Raw genomic sequence first — 20,687 nt, forward strand, 5'->3', positions numbered from 1 at the left:
TTGAGGGAGTCCAGTGAAGATTCCCCAGACTGACTCCTGGGATGGCAAGACTGACATGTGAGGCAAGACTGGATCAAACTGGGCTTGTATTCACTGGAATTTAGAAGAATGAGGAGGGATCTCATAGAAACAAAATCCTGATGGGACTGAATAGGCTAGATGTGGGAAGAATGTCCTGATGGTGGAGAAGTCGGGAACTAGCGGTCACAGTATAAGAATAAGGGGTAAGCCATTCAGGACTGAGATGAGAAAGAATTTCTTGACTCAGAGTTGTGAACCTGTGGAATTTTCTCCCAGAGGAAGCTGCTGGGGCCAGTTCCTTACATACACTCAAGAGGGAGCTAGACATGGTTTAAGGGATCAAGGGGTATGGAGAGAAGGCACGAATTGGATACTGAGATTGCATGATCAGCCGTGATCATGTCGAATGGTGGGGCAGGCTCGAAGTGCCAGATGGCCTACTCCTGCACTTATTTTCTATGTCTCTAAGTTTACAGAAAAAAATTAGATTTGCACAGAATCAAAATTTTGACTTTCTTACACACTCAGTCCAATTACAAACTTACAACTGAGGTCAGGAGAAATATTTTCACTCGAAAGTTTGTGGATCTTTTGGAATTCTCCACCTCAAACAGTTGTATATTCTAATCTTGAAAATATTTATGGCTGAGGTGGGCAGGTTTTTGAAATTTGAAAAAAACAAGTATTAGAAAATCTCAGCAAATCTTACAATATCTGTGGAGAGAGAACAGGGTTAACATTTTAAGTCCAATTTGATTCTTCTTCAAATCAGAAAGATTTTCCATTTCTAAGGAAATCACGGCTTGGAAGAACGGGTGGGAAAATGGAGTTGAAGCCCAATATCTCCAGTATCGCAGATCATATGGCCTTCTCCTGCTCCTATTTTTTATGTTCTCACGTTCTCATCACCATCCATTTCACAAACTAATTAACACCATGTAATTATTGTTGGTTGTCGTAAAAATCCAAGTAATTCACTAAGTCTTTTTTGGAGGGAAATCTGCCATCCTTATCTGGTCTGGCCCACATGTGACTCCAGATCCACAATAATGTGATTGACTCTTAATTGCCCTCCGAAAGGGCCCTGGCAAGCCACAAAAATCAAGGGACAACTGGGACAGGCAATAAATACTGGCCCGGCCAATGACTCTCACATCACATGAATAACTTTTTAAAAAATTCCATACATGTATATTTTCCATTTCAGCTGCTAAATAAATGTACCAAAACGATGAAAATAGGTTTACTTGGCAATTATTCCCTTTGGTATAAATACTTACAACTCAACGCATGAAACAAAGTCACAGTCCAACATACGACAGTCCTTTACAGTTGCTGATCCATGGTACAACCTTACTGTTAACATGGAAGCCCGGGGCTGTAGATACTCACATGGAAGGGGAGACAGGCGATACCTGCCAGGTAGAGTCATAGAATTATAGAGATGTACAGCACAGAAACAGATCTTTTGGTCCAACTTGTCCATGCTGACCAGATATCCGATGTAAATCTAGTCCCGTTTGCCAACATTTAGCCCATAGGCCTCTGAACCCTTCCTATCCATATACTGATCCAGATGCCTTTTTAAACGTTGTAATCGTACCAGCCTCTACCATGTCCTCTGGCAGCTCATTCCATACACACACCACCCTCTGTGTGAAAAATTTGACCCTTACGTCCCTTTTATATCTTTCCTGTCAAAAGGAGTGCAAAGTGAATTTTTCTTATTCATATTTCAGGGGTACAGTGATATTGATGCAGCAAAACAATAAGATAACATTCTATTTTGAAACAAAACTGTTCTATGATTACAATTTAATTATCTTTTTAAACTTTCTACCACAGAAAACTGTAGATACTCAATTATTGATTGCATTCAACACATAGATCAATACAATCTGGAGCCATCCTTTTAAAGTTGGGGCTGTTAAATAAAGGTGTTTAGCATATTATCATTTGGGAATTTAGATTTTAAAGCACAAGTAAAATAGACAGGTTTCAAATTTGTGAAAGTGACTTCTTTCAAAGAGGTCAAGAATACTTTTGGAAGAGTGAGCAAAAGATATTATTTCCAAGAAGGTTCACTGATTTGATTTGATTTATTATAGTCACATGTATCTAAGTTCAGTGAAAAACTTTAGGAGCAAATTACTGCAGATGCTGGAATCTGTACCGAAAACAACAAATGCTGGAGATCACAGCGGGTCAGACAGCATCCACAGAGAGAGAGTAAGCTAACATTTCAAGTCTGGATGACTCTTCATCAGAGCTGAAGTGAAGTGTGGAGGGGACAGTATTTATGCTATAGTTGGGAGGGAGGGGTGGTGGGAATAGGGTGCTGGCGCAGAAAAGATGTTGATAGTTCAAATTAAGTGACTGAAATGTGAGAATGGCAGAACAATGCTGTCTCTAGCTGCCAGACTGGAAAGAACAGTCCCACTGGGATGTGGGGAGGGCAGACAGGACATGGTAACAGAGAATGTAACATCCAGAAATGGAAGTTGATTGTTGTTTTCTTCTTCAGTTGTGAATTTAATCCCTGTGATTCATCTTTAATAAGTAGAGTGATCGACAAACTGGGAGTTCCAAATCTTAGTATAAAGAAAAGCAACCCGTACAGGTCAAATCCTCAACTTCCATAGCAACCACCCCAATGTCCACAAACAAAGGTGCATTAGGACACTATTTAAATGGGCCAGGGCACACTGCAACACTCCAGAACTACGCAGGAAAGAGGAAGAACATTTATACAAGATCCTCGCTTTAAACGGATATCCTCACAATTTCATCCATAGATACCTACAAAACAGACAACAACAGGAGGACACAGTACGCCCTATCACACTGGCCATACTGCCATACATCAAGAACATACTGGAAATGACAACAAGACTCTTAAGACCACTAGGAATCATGGTGGCCCACAAGCCCACTGCAACTCTACGACAAACACTTACAAGGATTAAAGACCCCATTCCCACAACACGCAGAACCAACTTGGTTTACAAAATACCATGCAATGGCTGCCACAAACATTATATCGGACAGACAGGAAGGAAACTAGCCATCAGAATACACAAACATCAGCTAGCAGCAAAACTGCACGATGAACTCTCCTTAATATCGGTAAATTCAGACAATGAAGGCCATCAATTTAATTGGGACAAAGTAACCACAGTAGCCCAAGCCAAAAACATAGACACACATGGGAATTCCTACAGGGATGGTTCTCCACCCATACTTCAATCAACAAACATGTAAAATTGGACCTCATATACAAACCCATACAGATCAAAACCAGAAATGACAGCACTCACCATAACGGACTGGACAGTATAAATTCCAAGCAGAGTAGAATAACATCACTTCATCAGAGGCTCCACTGATGATATCACCTAACATGGTGACGAAACATTTAAACAAAAACAAGCCAGCTTGGCGAGCAAGTCAACAACCTCACCCATAACCCGAGCTACAGATCTTTGCCAAAACTTTAAATAACCTAGGTCTCAAGAGTTTTGAGATTAGTCTGGAGGGGATTATGGTGTTGAAGGCAGAGCTTTAGTTGATGAGTAGGCGTCTGACATAGGTGTCCTTGTTATCCAGATGTTCCATGGGTGAGTGTAGGGCTAGGGAAATAGTGTCCGCTGTGGACCTGTTTCATCGGTAGGGAAATTGCAGGGAATCGAGGAAGGTTGGGAGGCTAGAGTTAATGTAAGCCATGACCAACTGATGCCCAGTTTGGGTTCCACCAGGGCCACTCAGCTCTTTACTTTATTACAGCTTTGGTGCAAATATGCACAAAAGTGCTTAATTTCTGAGGTGAGGTGAGAGTGACAGCACTTGAGATCAAGACTGCGTTCGACTTAGTATAGCATCAAGGAACCTTAGCAAAACTGAAATCATGCCTGTCTCAATAGTAAATACTGACAAGAAATATTAATTCAGGATGTCACCCAATCTTGTAGCTCCAAACACAGACAACCTTGTTGAACTTTATGAGGCCCTATTCTCTCCCTCGTTACTCTTTTGCCCTTCATTTACTTGTAAAATCCCTCTGGATTTTCCTTCACCTTATCTGCCATAGCCATTTCATGTCCCTTTTTAGCCCTCCTGATTTCTCTATTAAGTGTACTCTAACATTCTCTATACTCCTCCAATCAGCTTTTGAAAGTTCCTGTCTATGACCATCAAAATTTGCCTTGCCCCAGTTTAGAACTTTAACTTATGGACCAGTCCCATCTCTTTCCATAGCTATTTTAAAACTAATGGAATTATAGTCACTAGTCCCAAAATGCTCCTCCACTAACACTTCTATCATTTACCCTGCTTTATATCCGAAGAGGAGGTCAGGTTTTAGAACATAGAACATAGAACAGTACAGCACAGTACAGGCCCTTCAGCCCACGATGTTGTGCCGACCTATTATCCTACTAAGATCAAACGACCCTGCGTACCCTACATTTCACTATCCTCCCTGTGTCTATCCAAGAGTCGCTTAAAAGTCTCTCAAGTATCTGAGCCTCCATTTGTTCAGCGGCTGGAGTCGGGAGAGAGCGCGAGGGGACTGCTGGGAAGGTAAGCACTTCAGTTTAAAAGACTTACCTCGTGAGTCTGCGGCCTCCATTTGTGCAGCGGCGGGAGTCGGGAGAGAGTGCGAGGGGACTGCTGGGAGGGTAAGCGGCGAGTATAATAACTTATCGTTAGTGCTTCGGGGCCTTCATTTTTGGCGGCGGAGGAGGAGGAGACCGGGAGCGAGAGCACCCTGGGAAATATAGTTTGGGCGGAATCGAAACCCGAGACCCTACAAGAATGGTGTCTCCCATCCTTCCAACTCCTCTAACCTAAGAATTAAAGGGTAAGTAAGTTATTCTCTACTTTTTACAAATCTTTCGGGGAAGTTTAAATACAGAGGGGATGGCAGTCAGGGCAGTGCAATGTTCCTCCTGCAGGATGTGGGAGGTAAGAGTCAACAGCAGTGACTCTGCTGGCTTCACCTGTGGGAAGTGCACCCAGCTCCAGCTCCTCAAAAACAGCGGTAGGAAACTGGAGCTGGAGCTAGATGAACACAGGATCATTCAGGAGGCTGAGCTGGTAATAGAAACGAGTTACAGGGACATAGTTACCCTAAGAATGAAAGCAGTTGGGTGACAGTAAGGAAAGGGAAGGGAAGGAAACAGTCAGTGCAGGGATCCCCCGTGGTCATTCCCTTCAACAATAAGTATACTGTTTTGGATAGTGTTGTGGGCGGGGGGAGGGGAGTGAGGGAGGGTGGCCCAACCAGGGGTAAGCCACAGGGACTGGGTCTCTGGTACAGGGTCTGGCTCTGTGGCTCAGGAGAGAAGGGGGGAGAATAGGAGAGCGATTGTAGAGGGGGATTCAATAGTTAGAGGCACAGACAGGCGGTTCTGTGAAGGCGAACAAGACGAACGGATGGTATGTTGCCTCACGGGTGCCAGGGTCCATGACGTCTCGGATCATGTCTTCAAGATCCTTAAGGGGGAGGGTGAGCAACCAGCAGTCACGGTACACATCGGTACCAATGACAGAGGGAGAAAAAGGACAGAGAATGTGAAAAACGAGTACAGGAAGTTAGGTTGGAAGCTGAAGTCCAGGACAAACAGGGTAGTTATCTCTGGATTACTACCAGTGCCACGTGATAAGAAGTAAGAAATAGGGAGAGAGTGCAGCTAAACACGTGGCTACAAGGCTGGTATAGGAGGGAGGGCTTCCATTATGTGGATAATTGGAGCACATTCTGGGGAAGGTGGGACCTGTACAGTAAGGACGGGTTGCACCTGAACCGGAAGGGCACAAATATCCTGGGAGGGAGGTTTGCTCGAGCTATACGGGATGGTTTAAATTAGATTGGCAGCTGGTGGGGAACCGGATTTGTAATTCAGAGGATGAGGTATTCAGCCTTCCAACAGACACAGCAGGGAGTGAGGTTGTTAATAAAGAAATGCTGTCGATGGAGCGTAATTCTGGACAGAGGAATGGTTTGAAATGTGTATACTTCAATGCTAGAAGTATCGGAAATAAGGCAGATGAACTTAGAGCATGGGTCAGTACTTGGAACTACGATGTTGTGGCCATTACAGAAACTTGGCTAACTCAGGGAAAGGAATGGTTGTTAGACGTCCGGCATTTAGATGCTTTAAAAGAAATAGGGAGGGTGGTAAAAGAGGCGGCAGAGTGGCATTGCTAGTCAGGGCGAGAATAGCAGTTACTGAAAGGCAGTTCGAGAATGACGTGCACAGAGTCAGTTTGGATTGAGGTCAGGAACACGAAAGGAGCAGTCACTTTGTTGGGGTTTTTTTTTTAACAGACCCCCTAATAATTGCAGAGAAGTGGAGGAGCGGATTGGGAGGCAGATACTGGAAAGGTGCAGAAGTCACAGGGTTGTAGTCATGGGTGACTTCAACTTTCCAAATATTGATTGGAAACTTTTTAGTTGTAATAGTTTCGATGGAGCGGATTTTGTCCAGAACATTCAGGAAGGATTCCTGACACAGTATGTAGATAGACCAACACAAGGAGAGGCCACTTTGGATTTGGTGCCTGGCAATGAACCGGGCCAAGTGTTAGATCTGTTGGTAGGAGAGCATTTTGGCGGTAGCGATCATAACTCTGTTACTTTTACAATAGTCATGGAAAAGGATAGATACATACAGCAGTGTAAGGTTTATAATTGGGGGAAGGGTAATTATAATTCTGTTAGGCAAGAAGTGGGTAACATAAAAAGGGAACAGATGCTGTAAGGGAAGAGCACGATAGAAATGTGGAGATTGTTTAAGGAATGCATACTGCGTGTGCTCGATATGTTTGTCCCTAGCTTGCAGGGAAGATGCGGTTGAGTGAGGGAGCCTTGGTCCTCAACAGAAGTTGAACGACTGGTTAAGAGAAAGAAGGATGCTTATATAACGTTTTGGAAACAAGGATCAGGAAAGGCTCTGGAGGGATACAAGTTATCCAGGAAGGAGCTAAAGAAAGGCCTTAGGAGAGCGATAAGGGGGCATGAGAAAACCTTGGCAGATAGGATCAAGGAAAACTCCAACGCTTTTTACACGTATGTGACGAATAAGAGAATGACCAGAGAAAGGGTAGAGCCGATCAACGATTATAAAGGGAATTTGTGTACGGGCCTAAAGAGACAGGAGAGGTCCGAAATGAATATTTTCCTTCGGTATTCACAACTGAGAGGGACTTAGTTGCAGAGGAGGACAGTGTGAAACAGGCTGGTAGGCTAGAGGAGGTGGATGTTAGTATGGAAGATGTACTAGGAATTTTGAGGAAGTTGAAGATAGATAAGTCCCCTGGCCTGATGGGATTTATCCAGGGATTCTATGGGAAGTTGGGGAAGAGTTCGCTGGGCCTTTGGCGATGATCTTTTCGTCCGCACTGTCCACGGGCATAGTGCCGGAAGATTGGAGAGTGGCAAAAGTCATGCTCTTGCTCAAAAACGGGAATAGGGATAACCCCGGAAATTACAGGCCAGTTAGTCTTACTTCAGTGCTGGGAAAATTATTGCAAAGGGCTCTGAGAGATAGGATTTATGATCACTTGGATAGGCACAGTTTGATTCGTGATAGTCAGCATGGATTTGTGAGGGTTAGATCATGCACCAGAAACCTTATTGAATTCTTTGATGAGGTGACCAAACACGTGGAAGAAGGTAGAGCAGTGGATGTGGTCTCTATGGATTTAAATAAGGCGTCTAAATGAGGCATCTTTAAATAAGGCAATAAGAATTGCTCATGTTGTCCCCTTGTTTAAGAAGGGTAGCAAGGATAATACAAGTAATTATAGACGGTGAGACTGATGTCACTGGTGGGGAAGCTGCTGGAGAAGATACTGAGGGACAGGACCTATTTACATTTGGAAGAAAATGGGCTTATTAGTGATAGGCAGCGTGGTTTTGTGCAGGCAAGGTCATGTCTTACCAACTTGATAGAATTCTTTGAGGAAGTGACAAAGTTGATAGATGAGGGAAGGGCTGTAGATGTCAGAGACATGGACTTCAGTAAGGCGTTTGATGAGGTTCCCCATGGTAGGCTGATGGAGAAAGTGAAGTCGCATGGGGTCTAGGGTGTACTAGTTAGATGGATAGAGAACTGGCTGGGCAACAGGAGACAGAGAGTTGTAGTGGAAGGAACTGTGACCAGTGGTGTTCCACAGGGATCCGTGTTGGGACCGCTGTTCTTTGTGCTTTTCATAAATGATCTGGAGGAAGGTATAGATGGTCTGATTAGCAAGTTTGCAGATGACACTAAGATTGGTGGAGTAGCAGATAGTGAAGGAGACTGTCGGAAAATGCAGCAGAACATAGATAAATTGGAGAGTTGGGCGGAGAAATGGCAGATGGAGTTCAATCCAGGCAAATACGAGGTGATGCATTTTGGAAGATCCAATTCAAGAGCGAACTATACGGTAAATGGAAAAGCCCTGAGGAAAACTGATACAAGAGAGATCTGGGTGTTCAGGTCCATTGTACCCTGAAGGTGGCAACACAGGTCGACACAGTGGTCAAGAAGGCATGCGGCATGCTTTCATTCATCGAACGGGGTATTGAGTACAAAAGTTGGCAGGTCATGTTACAGTTGTATAGGACTTTGGTTCGACCACATTTGGAATACTGCGTACAGTTCTGGTCGCCACATTACCAAAAGGATGTGGATGCTTTGGAGAGGGTGCAGAGGAGGTTCACCAGGTTGTTGCCTGGTATGGAGGGCGCTAGCTATGAAGAGAAGTTGAGTAGATTAGGATTATTTACATTAGAAAGACAGAGGTTGGGGGAGACCTGATTGAGGTCTACAAAATCATGAGAGGCATAGACAGGGTGGATAGCAAGAAGCTTTTTCCCAGAGTGGGGGACTCAATGACTAGGGGTCATGATTTCAAGTGAGAGGGGAAAAGTTGAAGGGAGATATGCGTGGAAAGTTCTTTACACAGGTCGTGGGTGCCTGGAACGCGTTGCCAGCGGAGGTGGTATATGCAGGCACGATAGCGTCATTTAAGATGTATCTAGGCAGATACATGAATGGGCAGGGAGCAGAGGGATACAGATCCCTGGAAAATAGGTGACAGGTTTAGATTAAGGATCTGGATCGACACAGGCTTGGAGGGCCGAAGGGCTTGTTCCTGTGTTGTAATTTTCATTGTTCTCTTTGTTTGTTCTGTGTTTGATAAGGTTCCCCATGGTATGCTCATGCAGAAAGTAAGGAGGCATGGGATAGGGGGAAATGTGGCAGATTGGATTCAGAATTGGATGACCCTTAGAAGACATAGGGTGTAGTGGAAGGAAAATATTCAACATGGTGCTCAGTTACGAGTGGTTTACCATAAGAATCAGTTCTGGGTCCTCTTCTATTTGTAATTTTTGTAAATGATTTGGATGTAGGAGTGGAAGGGTGTATTAGTAAGTTCGCGGACGATACGAAGGTGGCTCGAGTTGTGGATAGTGCGGAGGGCTGTTCTAGGTTACAAAGGGACATTGATAGGATGCAGAGCTGGGCTGAGAAGTGGCAGATGGAGTTTAACCCTGAAAAGTGTGAGGTGATTCATTTTGGAAGGACAAATGTGAAAGCAGAATACAGGGTTAATGGAAAGATTCTTGGTAGTGTGGCGGTGCACAGGGTTCTTGGGGTTCATGTCCACAATTCCCTGAAAGCTGCCACCCAGGTGGATAAAGTTGTTAAGAAGGCATGGTTTGTTAGCTTTCATTAATAGAGGGATTGAGATCAAGAGCCGTGAAATTATGCTCCAGCTATACAAAGCCGTGGTTTGGCCACATCTGGAGTATTGTGTCCAGTTCTGGTCACCTCATTACAAGGAAAGATGTGGAAGCGTTGGAAAAGGTGCAGAGGAGATTTACCAAGACGTTGCCTGGAATGGAGGGAAGGTCTTACGAAGAAAGGTTGAGGGAGCTAGGGCTTTTCTCTTTAGAACGACGAAGGATGAGAGGTGACTTGATAGAGGTGTACAAAATGATCAGAAGTATAGATAGAGTGGACAGTCAGAGACCTTTTCCTGGGGTGGAGGTAGCTATTATGAGTGGGCATAGTTTTAAAGTGAGTGGAGGTACACATAGGGGAGACGTCAGAGGAAGGTTCTTTACTCAGAGAGTGGTTGTTGGCATGGAATGCATTGCCGGAGAGGGTAGTGGAGTTGGCCTCATTAGGGGCATTTAAGCGGCTATTAGATAGGCATATGGATGATAGTATAAGGTAGGGGTGGAGGTTAGATCGACCTCAGGTTTCGGGTAAAAGTTCAGCACAACATCGTGGGCCGAAGGGCCTGTACTATGCTGTACAGTTCTATGTTCAATGACTATCACTGCCAGCAGCGCATTCCACACACCCACTCTTTGTGTGAAGAACCTACCTCTGACATCTCTCCTATACCTTCCTCCAGTCACCTTAAAATTATGCCCCCTCGTGATAGTCATTTCGGCTCTGGGACTATCCACTCTATCTCATCATCTTGTAAACCTGTATCAAGTCACCTCTCATCCTTCTTTGCTCCAATGAAAAAAGCCCGAGGTCCCTCAACCTTTCCTCATAAGACCTGCCCTCCAGTCCAGGCAGCATCCTGGTGAATCTCCTCTGCACCCCCTCTAAAGCTTCTACATCTTTCCTCTCATGAGGTGACCAGAACTGTACACAATATTCCAATTTTTGCCCCTTCTCTAGTCGGGCCATCTACATTCTGCATGAGAAACTCTTCCTGAACACGTTTAACAAATTTCTCTCCATCCAAGTCCTTAATACAATGGCAGTTCCAGTCAATGTTAGGAAAGTTAAAATCCCCTACTGTTACAACCCTATTATTCTTGCAGCTGTCTGCAATCTTCTTATATATTTCCTCTTCAATCTCCCGCTAACTACTGGGGTTCATATAGTGCAATGTTATCAAAGTGATTTCCCTCTTTTTATTTCTCAGTTCTACTCATGTAGACTCAGTGGTCAAATCCTCAAGAAAGTCTCCTCCCAGTACTGCTGTGATGTTCTCCCTTATCAAAAACACAACTCCCCCTCCTCTCTTGACTCCCCTTCCATCCTTCCTGTAGCATTTCATCATAGAATCATAGATCATCATAGAATCCCTACAGTGTGGAAACAAGCCCTTCGGCCCAACAAGTCCACACCGACCCTCAGAGCATCCCACCCAGACCCATCCCCCTATAACCCACCTAATCTACACATCCCTGAACACTGCGGGCAATTTAGCATGGCACCCAGGTTCCTTGAGCTGTGAGGCAGCAATGCTAACCACTGAGCCACCATTCCGCCCATTTATACCCCAGAACATTGACCTGCCAGTCCTGTCCCTCCCTCAGCTTTGTTTCTCTAATAACTATAATATTCTAGTCACATGTACTCATCCATGCCTTGAGTTCATTTGCCTTACCCGTCAGGCCTCTTGCATTGAAATAAATGCAGTTTAACCCAGCCTTCACCTACTTCCTGTCGTGCTCTTACCTGCCTTGGCCAGACTAGTTTAAATCCTTCCAAGTGGCTCCAGCAAACCTCCCCGCCAGGATATTGATCACCTTCCAGTTCAGGTGCAACCATTCCCTCTTGTATAGGTCACCTTTACCCCAGAAGAGATCCCAATGATCCAAGAATCTGAATCCCTGTCCCCTGCACCAGCTCTGAAAGCCACGCATTCATCTGCTAAATCCTCCTTTTCCTACTCTCACTAACACATGGCACCCGAAGTTGTCCAGAAATTACCTGCATTTTAAACTTCTGCCTAACTCCTTATAATCACTCTTCAAGATCTCATCCCTTTTCCTACCTATCTATTGGTACCAATATGTACATCGATCTCTGGCTGCTCAACCTTCACCTTAAGAACTTCATCCAACCAGAGTCGTCCTTGACCCTGGCACCAGGGAGACAACACACCATTCTGGAAACAGATCTCTGCACCTGTGGCGAATCAGTCCCCTTTCTACTCATGTTTGCTCGGACTTTGCCCGACCCTGGCCAAGAGCGGAGCCACTCATGATGCCACTCCCCTGAGAGGCTATCCCTTCCAACAGTATTGAAAACTGGGGAATAGCCACAGGAGACTCCTGCACTACCTGCCTGCCTCTCCTTACAGTCACCCATCTACCTGACTGAACCTGTGGTGTGACCAAAAAAAAAGAACTGCAGATGCTGCAAATCAGGAACAAAAACAAAGTTGCTGGAAAAGCTCAGCAGGTCTGGCAGCATCTGTGAAGGAGAAAACAGTAACTCTGTTTCGGGTCCGGTGATCCTTTCTCAGAACTGACGGTGGCTGGGAAAACGTCAGTTTATATGCAGAAAATAGGGAGATGGGTGGGGTAGGGAGTAAACGATAGGATAGGGCCCAAAGAGAAAGAAAGACAGTTGGACAGACAAAGGAGTTGATAATGATCAGGCTGGGAGGGTGAGTAGTTGTTAATGGGGACTGTTATTGACTAACAACAGGGGGTGTGTAATGGCAGGCTATGTGGTAACAAGGCCTGGTGTGTGGGGTGAGGGGCTGGGACATGGGAGAGTTTAGGCCCTAAAATTTTTGAACTCAATATCGCGTCCGGAGGCTGGAGGGAAAATGAGGTGTTGTTCCTCCAGCTTGCAATGGGCTTCACTGGAACACTGTAGCAAGCCAGATGCAGAGATGTTGGCCAGGGAGCAGGGTGGTGCATTGAAGTGGCAGGCAATAGGTAGTTCAGGGTCTCTTTTGCGAGTAGAACGTAGATGTTCTGCGAAGCGGTCACCAAGTCTACGCTTCGTTTCCCCAATGTAGAGGCGGCCACATTGTGAGCAGCGAATGCAGTAGACTAGATTCTGGGAAGTGCAGGTGAAGTGTTGCTTCACCTGGAAGGTATGTTTGGGCCCTTGGATACTGGGGAGGGGGGAGCTAAATGCGCAGGTGTTGCACCTTCGCCGGTTACAGGGGAAGGTGCCGTAGGGCTGTGGGGAGGTGTTGGGGGTGAAGGAAGTGTGGACCAGGGTGTCCCGGAGGGAACGGTCCCTGCGGAAGGTGGACAAGGGAGGGGAGGGGAATATGTGTCTGGTGGTGGCATCTTGCTGGAGGTGGCAGAAATGACGTCTGATGATCATCTGGATGTGGATGCTGGTGGGATGGTAGGTGAGGATAAGGGAAACCCTATCGCTGTTGCGGGAGGGAAGAGAAGGGGTGAGGGCGGAAGTGTGGGAGATGGGTCGGACCTGGTTGAGGGCCCTGTCGACAAGGAGCTGGGGAATCCTCGGTTGAGGAAGAAGGTGGACATTTCGGAGGCACCTTTGTCGAAGTTGGCCTCATCTGAACGACATGACACTGAACTCTTCTTCCGCCGTCTTCGCCTCCGTGCTCATTTCTTTGGACAAGAGTCCACTCCCCGTCCCATAGACGCCTTTGCCCAACTCCAACACTCTCCCTCCACCTGGACCCCTCCCTCCGACCTTTTACCTGCACTCGATCTTTTCATTGAGAACTGTCGACGTGACATTAGTCGCCACAATTTCACTGCCCCTCTCAACAAATCCGACCTATCTCCCTCCGAACTGACTGCACTCCATGCACTCAGATCTAACCCTGACTTTGTCATCAAGCCTGCCCATAAGGGTGGTGCTGTTGTCGTCTGGCGTGCTGACCTCTACCTTGCAGAGGCTGAGCGCCAGCTCTCGGATACCTCCTCCTACCTTCCCCTGGACCATGACCCCACCATGGCACATCAGGCCATTGTATCCACTACGGTTACGGATCTCATTTCATCCGGTGATCTCCCCCCTTCCGCTTCCAAGATAATAGCCCCCCAACCCCGCACAGCTCGTTTCTACCTCCTGCCAAAAATCCACAAACAGGACTGTCCAGGCAGACCCATTGTTTCAGCCAGCTCCTGCCCCACAGAACTCATCTCTTCCTACCTTGACTCAGTCTTCTCCCCCCGGTCCAATCCCTACCCACATACATCCATGATTCATCTGACACCATATGCCAGTTTCAAAACTTCCAGTTTACCGGCTCCAGCTTCTTTACCATGGATGTGCAATCCCTTTACACATCCATTCATCACCAGGAGGGTCTTAGGGCTCTCCGCTTCTTCCTGGAGCAAAGACCTGAACCATCCCCACCCACCACCACCCTCGTCCGCTTGGGCGAGATGTCCTCACCCTCAACAACTTCTCTTTCAACTCCTCTCATTTTCTTCAGGTAAGAGGGGTTGCCATGGGTACCCACATGGGCCCCAGTTATGCCTGTCTCTTTGTGGGGTACATGGAACATTCCTTGTTCCAGTCCTATTCCAGCCCCCACCCACAACTCCTTCTCTGATACATCGATGATATCATCAGTGCTGCTTCCCTCTCTCGTCTGGAATTGGAAAACTTCATCAATTTCGCTTCCAATTTCCATCCTGCCCTCACTTTCACCTGGTCTATCTCTGACTCCTCCCTTCCCTTCCTTGACATTTCTGTTTCCATTTCTGGGGATAGACTGGCCACTAATATCCATTACAAACCCACTGACTCCCACAGCTACCTGGACTATACATCCTCACACCCCACTTCCTGTAAAGACTCCATCCCATTCTCTCAGTTCCTCCATCTCCGTCGCATATGTTCAGATGAGGCCAACTTCGACAAAGGAGCCTCCGAAATGTCCACCTTCTCCTCAACCGAGGATTCCCCAGCTCCGTTGTCAATAGGGCCCTCAACCAGGTCCGACCCATCTCCCGCACTTCCGCCTTCATCCATTCTCTTCCCTCCCGCAACAGCGATAGGGTACCCTTATCCTCACCTACCATCCCACCAGCATCCACATCCAGAAGATCATCAGACGTCATTTCCGCCACCTCCAGCAAGATGCCACCACCAGACACATATTCCCCTCCCTTCCCTTGTCCGCCTTCCGCAGGGACCGTTCCCTCCGGGACACCCTGGTCCACACTTCCTTCACCCCCAACACCTCCCCACAGCCCTACGGCACCTTCCCCTGTAACCGGTGAAGGTGCAACACCTGCGCATTTAGCTCCTCCCTCCCCAGCATCCAAGGGCCCAAACATACCTTCCAGGTGAAGCAACACTTCACCTGCACTTCCCAGAATCTAGTCCACTGCATTCTCTGCTCACAATGTGGCCGCCTCTACATTGGGAAAACGAAGCGTAGACTTGGTGACCGCTTCGCAGAACATCTACGTTCTGCTCGCAAAAAAAGACCCTGAACTACCTGTTGCCTGCCACTTCAATGCACCACCCTGCTCCCTGGCCAACATCTCTGCGTCTGGCTTGCTGCAGTGTTCCAGTGAAGCCCATTGCAAGCTGGAGGAACAACACCACATTTTCCGCTTGGGGACCCGACAGCCCTCCAGACTCGATATTGAATTCAATAATTTTAGGGCCTAAACTCTCCCACTTCTCAGCTCCCCACCCCATACACCAGGCCTTGTTACCACATAGCCTGCCATTACACATCCCCTGTTGTTAGTCACTAACAGTCCCCATTAACAACTACTCACCCTCCCAGCCTGATCGTTAGCAACTCCTTTGTCTGGCCAACTGTCTTTCCCTCTCTTTGGGTTCTATCCTATCATTTACTCCCTACCCCACCCACCTCCCTATTTTCTGCATATAAACTGATGTTTTCCCAGCTACCATCAGTTCTGAGGAAGCATCACCGCACCTGAAACAGAGTTACTGTTTTCTCCTTCACAGATGCTGCCAGACTTGCTGAGCTTTTCCAGCAACTTTGTTTTTGTTCCTGTGGTGTGACCACGTCACTGCAACTCGTGTTTATCACACTCTCTGCCCCCTGTATGCTCTTCATTCAATCCAACTGCCTCTCCAAACGAACTACATGGTTTGCCCGTCACAGTTCCTGCTGACATAGTCTTCAGGGACACTGGACTACTCCTTGATCTCCCACAATTTTTAAATATCAAAATATACTTTATTCATAAAAAACATATTTATATATACATAGTCACAAGTGCAGTTCGGTTCTGTGCAGTATCATACCAAGGAAACAAACAAACATTAGAGTTTGACTATTCTAATAAATCAAAAGCATCTCTTATTTGAACCAGACCTGTTTTAAATTTCAAAAATATACTTTAGTTATAAAACAAGTCTTTGTGTCTAATCTCCCACATCTGGCAGAAGGAGACGACCACTGTCCTAACTACCATCTCTGACCCTTCACAGTAAGACAAAGAACAGAACCTTCCCTTACCCTGACCTCGTTGATGATCGTCCTCCTCACTGAAGCCCGGTATTCACTAAAACCCACACTTAAACCTCCAGCAACACCTCAACAACAAAGCAGCCCTTCTCAAAATCGTGCCTCCTCTAGAGCTTGACTCTCATTTATTCACTTCTGGGCAGCTGTTGGTGAATGAGCCAACTCATCCCAGATTCGTCCTTACTCACTTCTCACCAGCGTCTTCTGTTGGATTCAATGTCTGACAGGTCTCACGATTCAGAGAGATCCAGCCTTGCCCTACCCACAATAACAACCATGCGAAGCCACTGATCACTGTTTGACACCCCTGCGGGCGGCTACTCTCCAGCGCCCCCGGCTCCTGTGCTCTCAGACTTCCACAGGTAGGATTCTAAACCCTAAACTACTATTAGCAGGAAAGATGTTCAGATCCCGGGAAACACAATTGTTATGGTCTATGTAAGGACTGATATATTTTAAAGAAAAAAATTGAACTTGCAGTCAGTTAACAGCTGAGAAAAATGACACGTTATTGAGGTTACTCAGAATAGTTCCAAGAATTCATTCCAAACTCCATCTACACTTCTCACTGCTGCGGAAAGGCTGCCTATATCATCAAAGACCACTCCCACTCCATTAATAATCTCTTCCATCAGGCAGAAAATACAGAAGCTTTAACACACATACCAACAGTTCAAGAACAGCTTCTTCCCTGCTGTTGTTAGCCTTTTGAATGGACCGCTCTAATTTCAAATATAATGTTGACCTTGCTTTTGTGCACTTCCTGTGCAGCCATAACTTGTATGCTTCACTCTGTCTAACTACCCTATGATCTGTATGTCATTGCATGTTATGATCTGGATGCACTGCTCCGTAAAACAAAATTTTTCACTGTATTTAGGTACATGTGACAACAATAAGTAAATTAAATCAAAAGTTAATTTTATTTCTCTTCACAGATGCTGCTAAAGTTTCTCCAGCTTTCTGTTTGTTTCACTATTTATTATTTCCTCCAGTGTTGCTAATTTCAGAAATCTGTCAATAGGACATCCACCTTTTTAATTAGTTTGCACAATTCTAATCTAAGAAGGTGGACAATGCTTCTTCTGAATAGGACAAAAGGACGTAACAGAATAACTATTCTAACGCTGTCAGAAACTTTCAGATCAGCATTTATCAAAAAGACATTACATTTTTTCCTTCAGCAGTTCTAAGTCAGTATCGACTCCAATAAGGTCTTCAATGCAGTTGCAGAATTTTAAGCGTGACAGCAGCGTACATTCAGCACAGCCCAAATCTGCAACCTGAAAATAATAAAAATTTTTAAAAATCAGTAATTAACTGTCCATATTTGGCATTTTACGGAACTGGAAAACTATTACATTAATAATTTCACTCAAATCCTCTAAAAGTCAAACTGGAGATCCTTTCATAATTATTTTGTTACAGTATAGGTACCAAATGAATGCAAGTTGTTATTACAGATGTAATATTAAATTTTTATATTTACGTCTCCTCCAGGAACCGCCACTTCCTCAATCACTGCACAATGGAACAGCAATACAAGGTTTGCATCTGACTGTCAAAGGCTCACCATTCACAGGTGTCAAAGGATCATTCATTTCCAATCTCTGAGTATTTGCTTCCACACAATGAAGTATTAGTGAAAACAAGGACAGGAAGAATCATAAAAACATCAACAGGTCTGAAAACTGACCAATCACATGAACTTCAGTAATTAAAAGGTAAGCATCCTTCAAAATGCTTATTATTCCAAGTGTAGATTAGTAGATCATATACTAAATGGAAATATTTGAAAAGCGAATTAAATCACATAGCCTAGAAGGTGAAATGTTCAAACCCAATTTAGCTCAGGTTTGCGAAAAAAAAATTCTAGGAATGAAGAGGGGAGTGAGATTAATTGGTTGGGCAGCACAGGCACAAGAGACCAAATGGTCTCCTGTGCTGTATCATTTTATGTTTACTGACAGAATTAAATGAAGTAAAAGCTTTCACTCCTCAATGGCATCTCATGGGGGCATGGCTTGCAACAGCCCAGAGTGCAATTTGGCCGAATGCACTTTTGATTTTTCTTTGTAAGGGTTGTCAATATAATCCAGCTTCCCTTTCTACTTCATCCCTTTCTCTTCAAATGTTCCATTTCAAGTAATTTATCCAGTTCCCTTTTGAAACTTTTACTATATCTTCCATATGCTTTGCAGGATTTAATCTTTAATGTTTAGGAGAGAAATTCAATCGTCAACTATATGAAAGTTGCAGATGGTCACGATTTTAGTTCTGTATGGAATCAAGGGATATAGGGATACTGCAGCAAAATGTGACTGAGGAAGAAGGTCAATCATGGTCAGATTGAATTGTGATAGAAACAAATGGCCTACTTGTTTCATAATCTCAGGGTCTCTGTTGATCATAAGGGGTATGTCTGTTACTTACAAAATGTCCTGATGAAAGCTTCAATGTCAAGATGACAAGCTTCAACAAAATGTGCCTTTCTTTCAGCAATACAAAAATCAGAAAGGACTGAACAGACCAGGTGCAGGGATGCTGTTTTCCTCAACCAGGGTTTACCAAAGGTTCAAGGCTTCAGAATGCAGGGTAGGGCATTTTGGACTGAGATGAGGTAAAATTTTTTAACTCAGAAGATGGTGAACCCCTGGAATTCTCTCCCTCAGAAAGCTGTGGAGGCCAAATCATTGGATATAAACGTATATATTTCTAGAGTCTAAAAGTGTCAAGGACTATAGGGAGAGAGACATTTAAATGATCTGCCATGATTATGTTGAATGGCATAGAAGGCTCCAAGGCCCAAATGGCTTTATCCTACTCCTATTTTCTATGTGTCTGTTAAGAAATGCAAAGCATTATTTTTGAAACCACAAAGGCCATCTCTGGACTGAGGACAAATGGACAAAGTCCTCTTTGCTCACAGATTGGTGACTCTCAAAGATGATAACATCATCCATCAATGCTGGAAAGAACATTTCCAACAATTCCACAATCGTGAATTCTCAGTAATAGTTGATCATCGTTAGGCTATTCCCAAATCCTGTAAGTAAAGACAGTTTTAGTATGGAAGGGCAAAATGCGTTGGCACAGGCTTGGAGGGCCGAAGGGCCTGTTCCTGTGCTGTACTATTCTTTGTTCTAATATCCTATGGTAGAATCCACAGTTTATTCTTCAATAATTAGTTCATAATTTGGTTAATGTAGTTATCAAGCAAACAAAGTATTAATTAATATTATATTGTTTAACAACAGTCAATATTAGGCACTCATACTGCATCATGTGTGCCTGTGCCTGTATCTGCATTCTGCTTGTCAAGTGAAATATGCCATATTTTCCTTAGCCCGAAGTAAGGTCATGACTTGAAAAAAAAATATGCTAGAGATCACAGCAGGTCATTAGCATCCATGGATTGAAAGCAAGCTGACGTTTCGAGTCTAGCTTCATCCGATGGAGAGTTACCTCGACTCATTTCAATCATGGCTGCTAGGTTTTTCCCATTCTCCCTCTTTCTCCCCGTAACTTTGGGACCTCTTGACAATCAAGAACCTATCTCTGTCTTACATCTACTCAATGACCTGGCCTCCACAGCCCTCTATGGCAATAAATTCCAGGGTTCATTAAGGAGAGGCAATGGCCTAGTGGTATTATCGCTGGACTGTTAATCCAGAGACTGAACAACATTCTGGTGACCCGGGTTCAAATCCCACCACGGCAGATGGTGGAATTTGAATCCAATAAAATATCTGGAATTAAGAATCTAATGATGACCATGAATCCATTGTCGATTGGCGGGAAAAACCCATCTGGTTCACTAATGTTCTTTAGGGAAGGAAACTGCCATCCTTACTTGGTCTGGCCTACATGAGACTCCAGACCCACAGCAATGTAGTTGACTCTGAACTGCCCTCTGTGCAATTAGGGATGGGCAATAAATGCTGCCTTGTCAGTGATGCCCACATTCCATGAATGAATAGAGAAAAAAAAACTTCTCCAGGCTGTTCAGTATTCTTTAAGTTTCAATTAGGTCATCCCTCATCGTTTCAAACTCCATCCAATGTTAAGACAGAACAAGTGCTTCAAAGAGGTCCACTGTTACAAATGTGAAGCCACTTTTGTCATTTCATTGTCAAAGTTGGATAGGGTTAGGCTTCAGTTAGATTAGTTTTATTTTTAAAACTTAAGCATCTTAAAGAGAAACAGTCACCTTCATTCAAAGTATGTAACAGATCGAAATATAGATTTGCTACTTTGGAATCAGTTCTGAGGAAGGGTCACCGGACCCGAAACATTAACTCTGTTTTTCCCTTCACAGACCTGCTGAGCTTTTCCAGCAACTTTGTTTTTGTACTTTGGAATTAAAACATAGAACATAGAACAATACAGCACAGTACAGGCCCTTTGGTCCACAATGTTGTACCGATCTATTACCCTACTAAGATCAAACGACC

General features: G+C 44.8%; 1 protein-coding gene across 1 annotated transcript in view; it reads right to left on the reverse strand.

Moving 5' to 3' along the window:
- The window catches only part of henmt1 (HEN methyltransferase 1), a 71,773-nt gene that overhangs the window by 30,666 nt on the left and 20,420 nt on the right, over window positions 1-20,687 (reverse strand). Inside the window, exons 3-4 of the mRNA XM_048601577.1 lie at window positions 17,404-17,516; window positions 1,302-1,436 (exon numbers count right to left, since the gene is read on the reverse strand). Of these exons, the coding sequence (XP_048457534.1) occupies window positions 1,302-1,436; window positions 17,404-17,516 (248 nt within the window). The remainder of the gene's footprint in view (window positions 1-1,301; window positions 1,437-17,403; window positions 17,517-20,687) is intronic.

Source organism: Rhincodon typus, chromosome 10 (assembly GCF_021869965.1).
Source record: "Rhincodon typus isolate 14 chromosome 10, sRhiTyp1.1, whole genome shotgun sequence".
Taxonomy (NCBI): domain Eukaryota; kingdom Metazoa; phylum Chordata; class Chondrichthyes; order Orectolobiformes; family Rhincodontidae; genus Rhincodon; species Rhincodon typus.